General features: G+C 33.2%; 4 protein-coding genes across 8 annotated transcripts; 3 read left to right on the forward strand and 1 right to left on the reverse strand.

The window, feature by feature from the left end:
• Positions 1-5: 5 nt before the first annotated feature.
• LOC101247083 (stress-associated protein 7) lies at positions 6-1,231 on the forward strand. The gene has a single exon (XM_019210863.3). The coding sequence runs from the start codon at positions 399-401 to the stop codon at positions 996-998; it is 600 nt and encodes a 199-aa protein (XP_019066408.1). The 5' UTR covers positions 6-398; the 3' UTR covers positions 999-1,231.
• A 799-nt stretch (positions 1,232-2,030) lies between these two features.
• LOC101246778 (organelle RRM domain-containing protein 1, chloroplastic) lies at positions 2,031-5,747 on the forward strand. 2 transcript variants are annotated; one of them, XM_019211233.3, is made up of 10 exons: positions 2,095-2,496; positions 2,946-3,137; positions 3,360-3,457; positions 3,634-3,874; positions 3,962-4,059; positions 4,157-4,222; positions 4,751-4,840; positions 5,126-5,194; positions 5,284-5,390; positions 5,478-5,747. In XM_019211233.3, exons 3-10 carry the CDS (start codon positions 3,376-3,378, stop codon positions 5,562-5,564), a joined length of 840 nt encoding a protein of 279 aa, XP_019066778.1. In that variant the 5' UTR covers positions 2,095-2,496; positions 2,946-3,137; positions 3,360-3,375; the 3' UTR covers positions 5,565-5,747. The 2 variants fall into 2 exon arrangements, with proteins under 2 accessions (XP_004249980.1, XP_019066778.1); XM_004249932.5 differs by lacking the exon at positions 2,946-3,137 and having other exon boundaries at positions 2,031-2,496.
• A 357-nt stretch (positions 5,748-6,104) lies between these two features.
• On the reverse strand, positions 6,105-12,309 carry LOC101246490 (SUPPRESSOR OF K(+) TRANSPORT GROWTH DEFECT 1-like protein). 3 transcript variants are annotated; one of them, XM_069290684.1, is made up of 10 exons: positions 11,947-12,309; positions 11,224-11,260; positions 10,664-11,117; positions 9,184-9,289; positions 8,569-8,767; positions 7,798-7,869; positions 7,645-7,719; positions 7,454-7,552; positions 7,144-7,299; positions 6,105-6,527 (listed from the first exon to the last, which is right to left on the reverse strand). In XM_069290684.1, the coding sequence occupies exons 3-10, from the start codon at positions 11,043-11,045 to the stop codon at positions 6,402-6,404; spliced, it is 1,215 nt and encodes a 404-aa protein (XP_069146785.1). In that variant the 5' UTR covers positions 11,046-11,117; positions 11,224-11,260; positions 11,947-12,309; the 3' UTR covers positions 6,105-6,401. The 3 variants fall into 3 exon arrangements, with proteins under 3 accessions (XP_069146785.1, XP_010312540.1, NP_001335406.1); XM_010314238.4 differs by having other exon boundaries at positions 10,664-11,141; positions 11,947-12,238; NM_001348477.1 differs by having other exon boundaries at positions 6,110-6,527; positions 10,664-11,260; positions 11,947-12,229.
• Positions 12,310-13,545: 1,236 nt separating this feature from the next.
• LOC101246985 (GDSL esterase/lipase At5g03610-like) lies at positions 13,546-16,785 on the forward strand. Of its 2 annotated transcripts, none has more exons than XM_069291603.1 (5): positions 13,546-13,719; positions 14,440-14,655; positions 14,990-15,093; positions 15,997-16,303; positions 16,434-16,785. In XM_069291603.1, exons 1-5 carry the CDS (start codon positions 13,653-13,655, stop codon positions 16,613-16,615), a joined length of 876 nt encoding a protein of 291 aa, XP_069147704.1. In that variant the 5' UTR covers positions 13,546-13,652; the 3' UTR covers positions 16,616-16,785. The 2 variants fall into 2 exon arrangements, with proteins under 2 accessions (XP_069147704.1, XP_010312542.1); XM_010314240.3 differs by having other exon boundaries at positions 13,549-13,719; positions 14,813-15,093.
• The last annotated feature ends 824 nt before the right edge of the window (positions 16,786-17,609 follow it).

The following is a 17,609-nucleotide window of genomic DNA, read 5'->3' on the forward strand; positions in this document are numbered from 1 at the left end:
TTTTTCTTTTTTATTATTTAATTTCCAATTATACCAACCACCAAAAGTCTTCTAAATTCCACAATTAATATTTAAGCATCTATTAATAATTCATTACCGTTAATTTCCTTTCTCCAAAGAGCATAATTTTCTCCTATTTATTTGCTTTGCTTATTCACGTACACACATTTTCAATTTTGAAGTATTTTAACGTTTGGTTCATATCTTTGATTTGATTTCTTGATTTATTTATAAGTATATTTTCGTTCAATTATATTGTTGTTTTGTTTACAGGTATAAGGTACGTAACGAATCTTGTTTTTGGGAATTGAGCGATTGATTTGAAATAAGTCGATCGCTCACATCCATATATAAATTCGTTGAGTTAAGAATCGCAGTTTGTTTGAAAGAAAAAAAAGATGGCGGAAGAACAAAGGATGCAAGAAGGAGGAGGACATAGGCTATGTGCTAATAATTGTGGTTTCTTTGGTAGCCCTACAACTTTGAACCTTTGTTCCAAATGCTACAAGGATCATTGCATGAAAGAAGAACAATCGCGAACCGCTCAGCTCGCAATGGAAAAGACTCGTCACCAACAACAACAACAACAACAATCTGAATCAACGTCTGCGTACATACCATGTACAGAGCCGTTATCAATTCTTGAAGTCTCACAACCACGAGAGACGGAGATTGCAACTAGGGCTCCTCATGTGCAGTCAGATACTGCAGCTGAGGTTCCTCAGGTGCAGTCGGATACTGTAGCTGAGGTTCCTCAGGTGCATACACAATTGAATGATGTAGCTGATCAAGCTCCTCAAGTGCAGTCAAATCGTTGTGCCACGTGTCGGAAACGGGTCGGTTTAACGGGTTTCAAGTGTAGGTGTGGGGTCACATTTTGTGGTTCACATAGGTACCCTGAGCATCATGGTTGCACCTTTGACTATAAGTCAATGGGAAAGGTGGCAATTGCCATGGCTAATCCATTGGTTAAGGCTGAAAAGCTACACAAAATCTGATTAATTAATTAATTAATTAATTAAGGAGAATTAATATGAACCATTTGATCCATAATTTGGTTGATCAAACGGCCAAGATTGTTGCTAATTAAGCACAAGTTGGTGGATGGACTTTGATTATATATAATTTTCTTTTGCACATTCTGTGAAAGTAGTTGTTTCATTAATTTAATAATGTAAGTTAGGATATATTTTAATATTGTATGGTTAATTGTAGGATTTTATTTCTCTAATTTTCTTAATTCTTCATTACTGGTAGTTTATTATTTGCTAAATAATCCAGACTCAAAGACAAACCTTTCCAAAAAAAAAATTCGATTTTTATAATCATATATCGTGAATTATCATTAGCAATCATATTCACAATTTTTTATTATATAATTCATCATCAATCATCATTATTATTAATCAATATTCACGATTAAAATCATTATTATTGTCAATTATCATTGTCAATCAACACTTGTAATAACGTACCACCAATTGTATTATAAATAATATAATGGAATAAATATTATTACGAGATGTAAATCAACTCTAGCGTTTTACCTCTAAAAAAGAATCACAATTTTTTAAAAATATATTACTATCGTACTATACAATTTACCTTTATGAAAATAATTAATAAACTTTATCAATATTATAATTAAAACATCACTTCTTTATGAATATAAGCAAAATTACATTCTAATAAAAAAATAAAAAAATATGATAATTTTAAGATATTAAACAAAAACATAATGATTTAATGACAAGTAAAGATGTAAAATTTAGCTATATAGTATGTCTTCCAAAAAAGTAATGTTAAGTAATACTCAATCTCACAATTTTTCTCAAATAGTAAATATACAATTACAACTTAATCATTTAAATTATTGAATCATGAGCGTCAATAAAATTGACTAAAGAATTTAACATAAAATTTATATAAGAATTGTTTGACGAGTCTCGAGCATTGGATATTAAATAAAATCTAAAACATAATTTATGTAATAATTATTTCATAAGCCTTATATGAAAATTTAAATATATTTTGGACGTAAGTCTTATAAAACTGTTTATGCTTTTTATAATTTAAGATTTTTAAATCTTTAATGTTCCTCCATTGAAATATCCTCATTTTATCATTTCTTGATACAGCAAAGTGAGCCATGGAAGTGACACTCCCTCACTCATCTTCTTCTGCACTCTCCATAATCTCTACATTATCAGCTAAAACCCTAAAACCCCATTTCAAATTCACCCTAATTTTGCCTGATAAATCATCAAGAAGTCTCTTTTCTTCTGAATTTTGTTGTACTTGTGTGATTTCAAGAAACAGGGCAACTTCAATAACAGCTTCTTCTTCATCTATTACATCCATTTATCCATCTTTGCCCAATTCTACTTCAACTCAAAGCCACTGGATGGTTCTCATGGAAACCCCTCCCAATGGGGTCAGTTCCAAAATTGAGGTTATTGATTACTATGTTGAGACCCTTGAAAGAGTATTAGGCAGGTCAGTATGTTTCATTATCTTGAAAAAAAATCATTTTTTTATGTGTTTTAATAAGTTTGTAGTTAGTGCTTATATGATAAGTAGAATATGTGATAAAACTTGGAAATTCTGTGAGGTCATAATGTATAAATGTGTTGTTTTAACTTTGCCTCAGTTGGCATACACACCCTCCAAATGTGCGTAAGTAGGCACCTAAGCTTGTATAGAACGTATGTGTCAACTTGTTCAACTTTGTATAAGTTTAAGTGCTTATTTGTGCACACTCAGAGTTGGAGGGCGTAGATGCTCGCTGAGGCCAAGTTAAAATGCTTATTTATGTATTATGCCTTTGTGGAACTATTTCTTCCTTTTGGTTGTTGTTTTAGGTAACTATTGTCAAATGCAATTGGCAGCTTGTAATTTGAAGTGTGCAATTGTTAGCCAACCAAACTGACTGCTTATACTTATAGGATGTACAATGGGAGCATTTACATGTTGTGCTGCAGATTTTGGAAGCTTGTCCAGATAGGCTATTATTGATATCGCCTAGAGAGATCTTATTCTTATCTTGTATTACCGCACATCCATCTTATCAATCACATCTTTGTGACACTCATCTTGTGGGTGTGTAGGATTTTAGTAGCCCAACGTCACTCTTCTTGGTAATATAATTGCTCTATAGAACTTACCTTGCATTTAATTCTGGAATCAAGCTGTGAATAATAAATCATCTCATCCTTGTCTCTACTGTAGTGTTTCTCGAGTATAATTGTGATATTTCATCATGTAGAATTAACTTCAGAAGAGCATAGGCTTTACCGTTCGTTATGTTTCACTGTGAGTTGGTGCTGATTTTTAGCAACTATCTGTTCTTCATGAAACAGTGAGGAGGATGCTCAAATGTGTATATATAATGCCTCTTGCAATCCCCCATATGGGTTCTGTTGCGACATTGATGATGCGGTAGCTGATGAGATTGCCGGTAAATTTTTTGTCTGTTTTCTTGCATTGCCTCCTCTATATATCAGTCAAGATTGAAGGCATTGTTTGTGCCCCTTAATTCAGGCGCAGTGGATACTAATTGTGAAATTCTAATATATGTTTTGGATTTTGTCTGAAGCTTTTCCTTCTCCATATTTGTACATTTTTGGATAATAGGTATGCCTGGGGTACTATCAGTTATACCTGACCCTGATTTTGACTCGATGGTGAAAGACTATAGCTACACAAATGGTCAGCTAAGTTCCCCATCAACTTCATACACGGAAGGCTCTTCATTATTTCCGCCTGGGACTTCTAAACACTGGCTTGTTCGTATGGCCAGGCCATCTGTTGGAGTCATAAGAAAAGGCCCAATGGTTGACTATTACGTTCAAGTTCTAACCAAAGTTCTTGGGAAGTAAGTATTTGTTTCCGAGTGTCGATATGTTGCTATTTCCTCTTCATCATTTACAGGTTGCTAAAGGAATGATTGGTTTCTCGATAGTGAGAAGGATGCACAGATGTGCTTATATCATGTGTCCTGGCAAGCCAATTATGGATTTTGTTGCGAATTAGATGAGGCGTGTGCTCAAGAATTAGCTGGTGAGAATATCATGTCATACTAGTAGTAATCTTACCTGTAATATGTAATCAGTAAACTTTTTACAGTACCAGTAAATGTCTTGATGTACTATCGCAGGAGTGCCTGGTGTTCTATCTGTTCAGCCAGATGAAAATTTTGATTCGGACAATAAAGACTATGGAGGTTTGAGATCATATCCGACTTTAACCTGTCGAATGCTACATTTCTCATGTTGAGGATTGAGTCGACTAGAATAGAATAATATCAAAATGAAAGCCATAACTGTGAAATGTCATAAAATTACTTTTTCTCTATCTTGACATAGTAATGTTCTATATCAGAAAATCATTCGAGCAAAAAAGGATCTAGTATATCAGGATTAATTCAACTAACGCTATAGAATGTATTTGAATGACCTTTAATCTTGTGATCTTAAACATGCCATATGGAAAGTTTGTATTAAAGAGTTTCTTGGAAAGGAAAGAGACATTCTTTTTGAACCGGATGAACAAGGAAATAAGACAAGTAAATTGAAACGAAGAGGAGTATCACTTTCTATTGACTAGTTTTATAAAGGATGAAAAGTAAAGATACTGATGTTATATTTTCTCTCCGAAAGAAAATCAATTAAAGTAGTATTATCTTCTGCTGTTACGTGCAATATCTCCATTTCGTGAAGTTTGATTAATCATGGTTATTGGTTCATCTCAGGTGGGAATTTGAAGCTGAGTGTAGATTCCCAGGAATCTACAGCATCAAAGGAGGAAACCGATGTTAGAACGAAGAAGCTTTTTGTGACTGGTAAGTTGCAAGTGTAAATCCACCTCCAGAAGTGTTGCTTTTATGTCTTATATAATTATACCATTTTATTGTATGGAATTTCAATGATTAGATCTATAAGAACAGCAAAGTCCTTGCTTTTGAGTCCTAAATGAATCATTTAGAGCTCCGATTTCTATTCCATTCTATTTTATTTTGCTAGTTTGATCGCGATTAGTCCGTTTCCATTTAGCTCTAGATATTACCTTGCTTCCAAAGTGGTTTCTTTTATGACCTAACTATTTGCAATACACTTTTTCTGGACAGGTTTGTCATTCTATACGTCTGAGAAAACGCTACGTGCAGCATTTGAAGGCTATGGTGAACTTGTTGAAGGTGTTATAATTGTTATCTGAAGATTGTTCTGCTTCATAATATAGTTGTAAGAAGAAAAATTGCTCATAAATCTCTCTTTCTCCTAACAGTTAAAATCATCATGGACAAAATTTCTAAGAGGTCGAAAGGTTATGCGTTTATCGAGTACACAACACTGGAGGCAGCAAGTGCTGCTCTCAAAGAGATGAATGGCAAGGTAATTTTGGAACACTCTGCCTATTTACTTCCACAAAGATCATTTGTTCCAACAGAAATGATAAGTTTGTTGATTTTATGTACACAGATTATCAATGGCTGGATGATAACAGTTGATGTTGCTAAGACGAATCCTCCGAAATACAGCAAAGGACGACCAGGAACAACTAGATAATATTGTAGAAAAGAGACTAGATGAAGTTAAGTTTGATTTAGTGTAAACACCCGATACGGATTGACCAGTTTAATTGTTACATAGAGATCAGCTCATTTGCTGCTTAAATGATATAGTCAGTGTGAAATGATATTTTTGAATGGAGAAACACACATGCAGAACTGCAAATGATTCACCTCTTTATCTTCTTCCATCTTTTCTGGTACTAATATGAATACTGCTCAATGATTCAAAAAGTTCATTCCTCAAAACATAAAGTAAACAGGTGTGTCTGGTATGACAGTAGTCATTTTCCAGGAAAAAGTGGAAATCCTAAGAGAGGCATCATCACAAAAAAACTGCTAATAACACATCTTCAAACGTGTGTAGAGATCCATAACAAGAAATATCGATGAATGGCAATCTCCCGAGGGAAGATTACTGAACTCAAATCATCAAAACATCTAACCTGAATGTTTCAATCTCACATTATAGGGAGAACAACAGGTAAAGAGCTGACCAACGAAAGAGAAAGACGGGAAAAGGAACATACAATGTTGCTTGTTAACGCAAAAACAACATTTCTTTCATTCCATCATAGATATTGATAATACTTTACCAGTGTAAGATGGTTTTAACATGTAAAATTTCATAAAATGCTTTCGTAGAAACTAATATCGAGCTGTACAAAGCAAAAACAGTAATCACTAAACATCAGCTCAATGGTCCTTAAATTAAGGACCAAGACTGATTATTACCCATTATCACACACTGATAGGTTTTATTGAAGTGATGACTAAATCTGAAATATTTCATGGCTATAATAGTTACATAGTTGTATAGCAAACCAAAGATCCTTCATCCTTCCTCACCGAACTCCTTCGTGAATCTCTCATGCACCTCAAGATCTGCTTTGCTTACTGTTGGCTTCTGTTTCCATAGAACTCTGTCAAAATCCCTTATGCTGATTGGTGGTGGTGTAATCTGCAAGAGTACCAATCAATATTTGGTATCAACAAACAACCACACTTGGACTAGGAAAAAGTTTGTCCTAAAAAAAATTCTAGAGAGAAAGCTATTCAGAAGAACAATTCACTTGACAGAGAATAATAATGTGGGAAAGATGAGTCTGCGCTGACTTAAAGTAGGACATGCTTATCATAAATATCAGGAGGTTCAAAACTCTTAAGTCAAGAAATAATACAAGGGATACGCTGCCCATTCAATTGCCACATAGAAGTATAATATCCTCGTTTAAGAGCTTCACAATGAGGAAGTGGCTGTTTTAATGTCCTATCTGAATACAAAAACTATCCACAGAAATAACTCTTATGTGGGAGTAAAAATTAAACCAAGTCTAGCAAGGAAGACTACTGATATCTAGAAAAACTATTTCGGCTTTAGCTATGTCTCGGTGTAATCTTGTTGTGAGATCATCGCATCTGCAGTGTTAAGTATGACACAAATTTCAATTGCATGTTCTATGCAGTTCATTTGGTGAATACCCACGGCAAGAAACATGCCGCATCATATAAGGCATGGCCACAGCTAATATAAGAATGTAGTCAGCAGATCTGCCAGAAGCAGTCTATGTTATTACCTTTGAAGCTAGGCCTTTTGCTGCAAGCTCCTGCATATTAGTCTGAATGGCACCTGGTTGTCTAGGTCCACAAGGCACCCACAACCCATCACTAGTCTTAATAAAAAACTCAGCATCTTGAGTTTTACGTACTGGTTCAAACAACACTTCATTTACCTGTCATTTGAAGAAGGATGGGAAGAAAAAAAGCAACTTCAGCACCTTTGAGAAAGTTTGCTGACAGATTTGCTAGGGATATTAGACCAGCTAGTACTTAATAAAAACACAATAGTGCTTCAAAAACTATTTCAGCTAAAACTGTGATACTTACACACACAGAAATGTCTGAACCTGAAAAACCTTCTGTTTTCCGAGCTAGTTGCTCAAAATCACTTTCTGTCAAGTTGTGAGGGGTATCTCCTAAATGTACCTGCTCATGAACACAATAAGATTAGTATGTCTTAAAACCAGAGACCAAAGCACCAGGAGGATTCCTGATAGCTTAAAATATTTCACATGTACCTTGAACATGTGTTGCCTTGCCTTCAAATCTGGTAGGGGAATGTATATTCTTTTGTCAAATCTCCGTCTAATAGCCTGGGAAAGCTACACGTTAGACAGGAAAGGAGAAATAACTCTAGCATGAATTAAAGAGTGTCGAAAGGCCCTTCTAACCTGGTCTAATGAGTAGGGAGTGTTTGTTGCTGCAAGAACCAGAACTTTTTTGTCATCATCATGCCCTACACCCTAGAATAATTGAAGACAGTCAGCCTAAAGCAATATTGAAAACTATCATGAAATTTATTAAAGAAAAGGCTCAAATAATTTTTAGTTAAGAGCTCCGAGTGATAGATAAGAATAAGAGAACTTCACAACTGTAATGAAACGTTCCTGATGCAAGACAAGTTCACAGTAGTTATAGAGTTCGAAATTCTGAAAATGCACTGCAAACAAGGGTAGGGAATGGTAGAATGGAAGGGCTTTATGTTGCATGATGGCTTAGAAATGTTAAAAGAACAAAAGAGGCTGAGAAAATTGAAAATGACGGCTGTTCCCAGAACCCAAAAGCATTGGCAAGAGGAACGGAAGCTGAAGGGATTTCCCCCAAGTCCTTAAGGATCAAACCATAAGGTTGTAATGGTATTCAAAGCAAAGGAAGCACCAAAGCCTGAGATCTCTCAACTCCAGCGCACTTGCTTAAAAACACTCTGAACTCCATCTATCCAAAAATAAAAAATTGAAAAATGAAGACTCAAAGCTCTATCCTATTGAATATAGTTTTTTAAAATCCCAAAACAAACCAGGATATAATGTGTAATATACTAATATCTAACTACTAAAGTCTGTTGAGTTTGCTAAGGAATAATTCTGCCAGCAGAAGATTAGTGAAAATAAGAACTCAGAATCAAGAAGGCAGTTCCAATAAATCCACACGACATAATTTACCTGCATCTGTACAAGAAGCTCAGTTTTGATACGTCTCGATGCTTCACTTTCACTACCCTCACCTCTTTGGCCACATAGGGAGTCAATTTCGTCTATAAATACTATTGAAGGAGAACTTTCTCGGGCCATTTGGAATAGATTTGACACAAGTTTTTCACTTTCACCCATCCACTTTGAAACAAGGTCTGATGAAGAAACACTGCATAGCCAAGACAGGAGAATTTCAGATGCATGATGTTTATCTGTTAAAGAAGTCGAAGATGCTAGGCAGAACAAAATATTGATTTCTGGTCTCAGAAATCCTTCATCTCCCAGGCAGTGTGTCTCTGCACGCTTGTGGGGAAGAGTATGAATGGGAAATGGATAACAAGCAGATGTTTCCACTGTGCATGATCCTCTTTTACTTCTATCAACGTTATTGCCCTTCAACAATAATGGACACATATACACAAGACTTTTCCACTAAGAGGAATTGAGAGCATATTTTTCTTGAAGGTAGAGAGTTCCAAAGTGATGCAAGGGGAAATGGATAAGAAGGAAATGTCACTAACACATATCCTTAACCATTTAATAAAATCCAGAAGAGTTGAATCTCACGCATTAGCTTCATCTTACCTGAAAAAGGTTGAATCTGCTTCTGTAGCAACAGCTTTTGCTAGGTATGACTTTCCTGTTCCAGGTGGACCATATAACAGAAAGGCTCTCCATGGTCGACGCTTGCCTAATAAGAAAGTAAACAATGAAACAGGAATACTAGCTCAAGAAACTATGAACATAAAAAGACTTCTACTTAATCTTTTCATACAGTTATTGACTTTTTATGAGGAAGTGGCATTACTCTTGAAGTTGCAGTTTCAAATACTTTCTTTAAGATCTCCAACTAAATACCACAAGGGACTACTTCACTTGTATGACACTTTCCACCATTTGGATATAAGGTTCACAGAAGAAAACGAAGATAGTGGTCCCAGTACTAGGTTTCAAAAAGAAAAGCGACAAATCACAAATGAATACATTTCAAAAAGAAAAACCAAGCTGTTTAGAACAAATATCACTAAGTCTTCTACAACTGCGGTATTTTCCCTTTAAACTAAATTGTTTACCATTTTCATTCTTAAACTCAAAAGGTCTACTTAACAGCCTCTTTCTTTAAACATCCCAGATAACGTTGAGGTAAACCAGGAACACAAAACCACCTACCATTTTTATTTCCCCCCTTCCATCTATTTAGTACTCCCACCACCATGGTAACCTTCAATTAACAATCAAATTCTTCTCACCTATGTTTTTCATCCTCCTATTTCTGCTGTTGCTAATTCTCGACAGTATAGCCCACTGCCAACCTCTCCTCAACCTCACGTAATTCCCTCTCTCCAGGCTGCCATTGGAGGTTCTTTTTCTTTTGTTTCACTAAGATCCACTGTATTCGTCGCCTCAGCCTATCCCATGAAGTCTCTCACCCCCTTCTCCATCTCATGCTGCTTATTTTTCTTATCTTCTCTCTTCCTGCTCCCCCTCTGCCTTTTTTCCAATATAAGAGCCAACTGCAGGTCCAACAAGTGGATGCTGGTTGGAAAAAGGAAGACAGGGAAAGGAGAAAAGAGGAGAGGAAGAAGAAAAATGATAAGGACGATTGAAATAGTATGCGGAACCTCACTTTTGATAAGTCACAAAAAGGTAAGTTATTTCACTTTAAAGTTCGAGACAACAATGCAATGTAATTTAGTTTAAGAGAAAAATTATCATGGTTATAAGAGTTTAGGGTGGAATTCTGCACTTACTAACATTCCTATTACAATATAAAGGAGGTGGTGTAAGTAGTGTACCAAAACAATTATAAAGTGGAAAAATTATCCCCAATATAAGGGAAGATAGACATAAGTTATTGAACAGACAATACGGTAGACTGATATAAGCAAAAGTTATGCTGCAAAAAGTGAAAGCCAAAAAAACACTTTGAACTGAAGATGTTACATACTAGTATAAATTATCCAGAGGAATGATACGACATCTTTAAACCTTAGTTCACTTCTTTATAAAAAGCTTTCATCTAATTTATGTACCAAAACACAGAAAAGAGAAGTGACAAACTAACCAGTAAAAAACTGAGGAAACTTAACCGGCAGGATAACAGCCTCTTGCAATGCCTGCTTGGCACTCTCAAGCCCTGCTACATCATTCCACTTCACATTAGGTTTTTCCCTTACAATAGCGGAATTAAGCCCAGCTCTTAACTTTACATTCTCTGAATCATCACCCTCTCCTCCTCCTCCTCCTCCATTCTTTGGCTTTGACTTTGCGCGCGACGCAACAGCAGCATCTCCATTGGACGTCGGCCCACCACCTCCCTCATCTAGAACAGAACGAATCTCTTCAGCCCTCCTCAAATACTCCACAAACTTCTGGGTAATTGCTTCCTTAATCTTGGGATTCTTCTCATATTTCAGATGAGTTTTAAAATACTCCAAAGCATTCATATATAGAGAGAAAGCCTTTGCATAATTTCCAGCATTATCTTCCTCAACTGCTTGCTTCACATAAGCTACTGCCTGCTCCTTGAAATTACTATACATCTTATAATCACAAACCACATGCAAAATTCAAAGTCTTGAAACTTTTAACAAGCAAACTGAACCCACGTTCAACAAACTATACCTCGATCCTCCTCAAGTCTTACTTTTCTTACGATTTCCTGTTCACCAAAAAACAACTCTGTCAAGAAACCAAGTTATCATTTTTAACCATACAAACAACAACAACAAACCCAGTGCAATCACACAGGTGGGGTCTCGGGAGGATAGTGTGTCCGCAAACCTTACCCCTAACTAGAGAAGGTAGTTAGGCTGTTTCCGATAGTCCCTCCGTTCAAAAACAAATGAAAAATACGATAGTAGCAACAAGATTGTATTTTTAACTATGTTTTCCAGAAAAACAACAACCCCTTCAGCATATGATCAAAATCAAAGAAACCCAGTCAGAAAAACTTTTATATACTTCAAGTAAACAACATACATAACTCGATTCGATCAATCATCAATTCTAGTTAGAATTTCAAAACCAAGCTCAATCTTCAAAATTCTTTTCCCAAAACCACTCAATCAGAAACCAAATCCTTAAATTTTCAACTATTTCTTCAAAATCAACAAACCCCAGACACCAAGTTTCTATCTTTTAGCTATTTCTCCCAAAATAACAACAACCCCTTTTGCATCTGATCATAATCAACCAAAAACCCAGTATAGAAGTACCTAAACAGAACTGATTCATCAAATCTGAAATTCTAGTTTCCAAGATCAATATAGGTAATACATGCTAAAGCAAATCCAAAACAATCTACGAAAAGGGTATCTATAATTGAGGAAAACAAAATCAACAAACCTGTAAATCAGCAAAAATCAAAGCTCTAACGAAAATCAAAAAAAAATTCCGGGAAATTCAACTTTTTCAACGAACGCGTTACAGAATATGCAAAATTTTGGAAAATTTGGAGAAGGAATTTTAGTTAAAAATTTGAGATTTGATTAGTTTGGAGTTGGAATTTGGTGGTGGCAACTTCCAAATCACAAATTCCAGAAAAATCAGACTGGCAATTCCTCCTCCTTTCCCTTTTTCTTTTTTTCTCCTTTGAACTTTTTTTCCCAATAAAATAAAAAAATATAACAAATATTATATTTAAGTATATGCTTAATTTTATATTTATGTCAAATTAAAATAAATGATTTGATTTTAACAAAAATTATATTATAATTTATAATGATAATAAATATTACTAATATTTTAATTATAGAGTAGTTTTTTGTTTGTTTGTTCAATACTTATTCTTATCTTAATTATCAAGCATGTGTGATTTAGGAGGTAAAATTTAATCGTGTTTTATTCGTTAGTATTGATACTTAACTATATTAAAAAATCTATCTTATTGAATAGGGAAAATGGTATATAATGGTAAATTAATAAATTAAATTAAATGTTATGATCATACTTTGATTTAATTGTCCCTTCCCTCAAATTCTCGTTCGCTTCTCTCTCTCTCCCTCCATCTCTCGCTTGCTCCCTCTCATTTTTATACAAACACGAGTGTATAAAATGTGTTTCTGTTTGTCTAAAGCGAGAAAAAAATTGTATATATACATTTATTTTCGTTCCTCTCTCTCCGCTCTCACTCGGCACCCTCGCCTCTATCGCTTATACAAAGAGAAACGAAATGTATAAATTATGTTTCTGTTTGTATAAAGCGAGAGAAAATTGTATATACACTTGCAAATACATATATCTTCGTTCTATACACTTATAATTATATAATAAAAATATTTTCCTGACGAATTATACATATTTATATTTGTTATGGAGCACAATTATATAAAATTTTGTTATATACATGACTTCATCGTATATATTTGAAGTTGATTTAGACAAATCAAGTAAAATTTTAAGTAATAATATCCAAAAAAAATAAAATAATCAATCTTAGCAAACTCGAACACTTTAAATGTCCAAAGACTATAGAACTTCAAACATGAACTCTTATAATACTCTTCTTTTGTTAATTAAATTTCGGAGATAAATACTTACAATTGTTTCAATTGTATATATCTAAAGCTATTTCAAAATCGATAAATTTATATAAAAAGTAATAATAATAACTTTCGATACAACTTAAATAATGATCTCAAATTTAATTATTTGTGCACTTTCAAGAAAAAAAAACACAAATAATATCTTATTATTTGAAAATAAATATGAAACTACACTTAATAGCTTTAATTTAAGACCACTTATCCTCGTAATGGTACGTTACCCTAATAATGTTTTACTTAATGAAAAATAATTAGTCTTTATTTATTCACATTCCAACTACTAAATGTTAGATTAACTAATAAAGGAAAATATGGAAAACTTGTGTTTACTTTTGATTAAGAAGATAAGAAATTTAATGAACCTTATTCCACATTAATTAATTTATTTTGTGACACGTAACATGTCACAAAAAAAAAAAAAAATTGTACCCTCTCTATATATACATACATATCATTAGTTTTTATAGGATATCAACATTTTTAGTTCTTGCAGAATTATTCAAAAAAATGGGAAACAAAGGCTATTTCTTCTACTGTTTATGTATCTTTACTTATATGACCACTTTTCATCCTGGTAATTAATTTCATCACTCATTAATTCTTGTATTTTAAGATAAAGTTTAATTTTGTTGAATCTAAAAGCTTAATAGGTTAAGCTGTTAGAGAGATAGAGCACATTCTTATTGTTTAATTATATTCTGAACACGTCTTTTTATTTGTGGACTTGATTCTTTTCTATGATCGAGCATGTGGAAATTCTTTTTAATTGGTGTGATCGTGTGGCCATGAGATTTTGATTCCGAACCTCTGTCTACTCTGATATTATGTTGAAGTGTGTGATTGTTTCATTTAAATTAAGATATCATATTTTTTATTATTTAATTATATTTTCAACTATTTTCAATTTGTTTGTTCTATTTGTTAAGAAATCTAACGTTGGTAGAGAGATGAGAAATTGGTGTCGTGAACAAATTGAACCTCCCCTCCTTTACTAGCTTTTAGGGTTGAGTTAAGCTCAAGTGTCATATCATTATACGTTTCAAGGAAAGAGATTCACATGCCGATATACTGATTTAAGATTTAAATTTTATGAATTCAATATTTTAGGATTTTTAGTATTTAACTCATTATATTTCTGAAGTTGATGTGTATATCTACTATTTCTTACAATTTTAATGATTTTCTATACGTAACTTTATGCCCCGCATCAAAAATACTGAATTCAGATAAATCTAATATTGCAATATTGGATCCTCCCATGGTTAGCATCTATTTTTTTTTGTTGTTGTTGTAGTTGACATGATTGAGGAGGTTGATGTTGTACTCAAAAGACAACATGGGAGGCACAAACATGGTGAAATTAAGCTGTTTGTATTTGGAGACTCATATGTAGATACTGGGAATTGGCCAAAATCTATGTCTAGTTCTTGGAAACAACCATATGGCTTCACTTATCCTGGTTATCCTTCTGGAAGATTCTCCGACGGCCTCGTACTCACCGATTTTATTGGTACGTACATCGTCTGTGTCACTAATATTTGCATTACGTTATGTTATTTACATGCATGACATCTCTATCGCGTCACTTTTCTTTGAATCCCGTTAATATGAAATAGAAATATTTTGTATATCAAACTATCCTTTCTTTTTCTTTTTAATTAATGCAGCTTCATTCCTTGGTATAAAATCTCCACAACCTTATGCTAATAGAAAGAAAATATCATCACATGAAATGGACAATTATGGGGTAAATTTTGCATATGGAGGCACAGGTGTATTCAATACTTTTGTTAACCAACCAAATATGACAACACAAATTAATTATTTTCAACAACTTATTGAAGAAGAGGAACAAGTGTACAACAAAGAGAAGATGAGTTCTTCAATTGCTATTGTGTCTGTGGCAGGCAATGATTATGCTACTTTCATCACCAATAATAATATGGAGGTAATTTAAGTTAAATTTTATGTGTATATATATATATATATATATATATATATATATATATGTTCAACAATATGGAGGTATAATAATTAATAATGTATCTAGAATTCATGTTTGGTTATCTATATGGTGTTATTTTCTTGCTTTTGCTTACCTAGAAAATGTCTTGATTAGAGATTTCGATTTTAAGTCTTAATAATAGATATAAAATGATTTTTATTAGAAAGTGTTTTATCTTCTGCGACAGCCCAATTCGGTGGTGATTCATGTATTGTCCGCTTTAGATTTAGGTCTGCACGATTTTAAAGCGCGTCCATATGATTGGTAAGGCATGATTACTTATTATCCAATATCTTTCATGTGTTTTTTTTCTCGATATGGGACTTTTATCTGAAATCGAAGTGTCACACCTTCAATATATATGGAAATTTACTCCATCTAATACTCGTACCCGACCCCCGCCCCACCCACCCCCCAAAAAAAACACCCATAAAAGCAAAAAATTGTCTAGATTTAGCTAGGGATGTTTTTTTCCCGTGTAGATTTTTATATCAGTGTTTGATATACACATTGAAATCTAACTAAATTTGGATTCACGCCATAAAGTTCCACATTGAGTGGTAAAAACTCTCTCCCTAACAAAGACGTCTCCGTGCCTTTTGACTAAAACTCAAAATCTCCGATTAAGAATGAAAGAGTGCTTATAACTCCACCAACCATGATTCTATCTCATTATTTTTTATTAATCATCTCCAATAACTATTTCAAATGTCATTTTAGCCAATATAAACACTTAAACCCCCCTCTAAATATAAACAATATTTCATTAATTAATTTCTTCTAGTCATTAACCATAATAAAATGCTAAATCATATTTTCTAATTTTTTTTTATTTTTTGTTTGCAGGACTTGGTCAATGTTACTAAATCAATGTTAAGTCAACTTGAATTAAACCTTAGACGTATACATGGATTAGGAGTTCAAAAAATAGGCATAACAACAATGGAACCCATAGGCTGTTTACCAAAATTGACAATTACTTCATCTTATGAAAATTGTAGTGAATATGCCAATTCTATTTCAATGTTTCACAATCAAATGTTACATCAAATAATAGACAAACTCAACAATCAAACTAGTAAACCAAATTTCTTCATTATTGATCTCTATAATGCCTTCATGACTTCCTTGAACATACAACAAAACCATCCAGGTAACAGTTAATTTCACGTATGGTTACTAGTACTTTAATCACACGTACTTTAAATTCGTTAGTGCACCTTATGCACTATTTCACGCTTTTATCGTGTGTTTATTGAATTTTTTTCACTCTTTTTTTTTAGGAAATTCAAACTTTGAGAATCCATTGAAACCATGTTGCATGGGAATTTGTGGAGATAAGAAGAAATATGTATTATGCAAAAATCCAGAATTTTCATTCTTTTGGGATGCAATTCATCCTTCTCAACAAGGCTGGTTTGCTGTTTTTTCTGCTCTAAAGCCTTCTCTAAGTTTCTTATTGTAAATAGGGATGATTACGAATCTGAACCATTCGATCATTTAGTTTAAAAAATATGTATACGGTGTAAATTGTGTATATTATATGCTAAATATACATATAATATACATGTGTATACACAACATATTCACGGATAGTGTATATGTTGTATATATATCAAACGTGTTGACAAATTAGTTACTTTGTTTCAAACTCCGTATGGTACAGTTGGTAAGAGTCCCTAATATATATATATATATATATATATATATATATATATATATATATATATATTCGGATTAAGTTTATCGTTGGATGAACTGTATTGCTGATATTGATAAAAAGAAAAGAAAAGAAGATGATGCGTACAACTGGGAGATGTGAACAACCAATTGTCGCATGTTATGACATGTTTAAGACTATATGTTTACATTGTGCAGCTGTATATAGGGATGAGTACATGTATGTTCTGTAGATGTGTATAATATATGTATATTATATGTCGAATATATATTTTTCTCTGTAATTCTATGCCACAAAAATATATATTAGAGAGAAGGTAAAATAATAAGAAAAATAAAAGGAATTTTTTTTGTAAAAATTTAAGGAATCCCATAGTGTAATTCAATAATTACATTCTGTCCCGATAAATTTAGTATTTACAAAAAATCCCTTAAATTTGTTGTTCTGTGATACTTTAGACTCTAGTGATACATGGTAAATAATACATGGTAAGTTTAAACTGTTGAGAAAAAATAGGGAAAAAACGGTACAATTAATGTTGTTACTAAAACAGCTTAATTTAAGGTAACAGATCATTAATCACCATAAAAGCAGCACGTAATTGGATATTAATTTCAAATTTTGAAAATCAAAGATTATATCATCTATTTTGAAGTCTATTTATCTTTTCAATCTGGCTTCTTTAAATAATTGTTGATCATTTCTAAGAATCCTTTGAAATCCTTAAAGTACACTACGGTCAATTTGACAATAAGAATATATAATATTTCTCTTTAGT

Source organism: Solanum lycopersicum, chromosome 11, assembly GCF_036512215.1.
Source record: "Solanum lycopersicum chromosome 11, SLM_r2.1".
NCBI classification, from domain to species: domain Eukaryota; kingdom Viridiplantae; phylum Streptophyta; class Magnoliopsida; order Solanales; family Solanaceae; genus Solanum; species Solanum lycopersicum.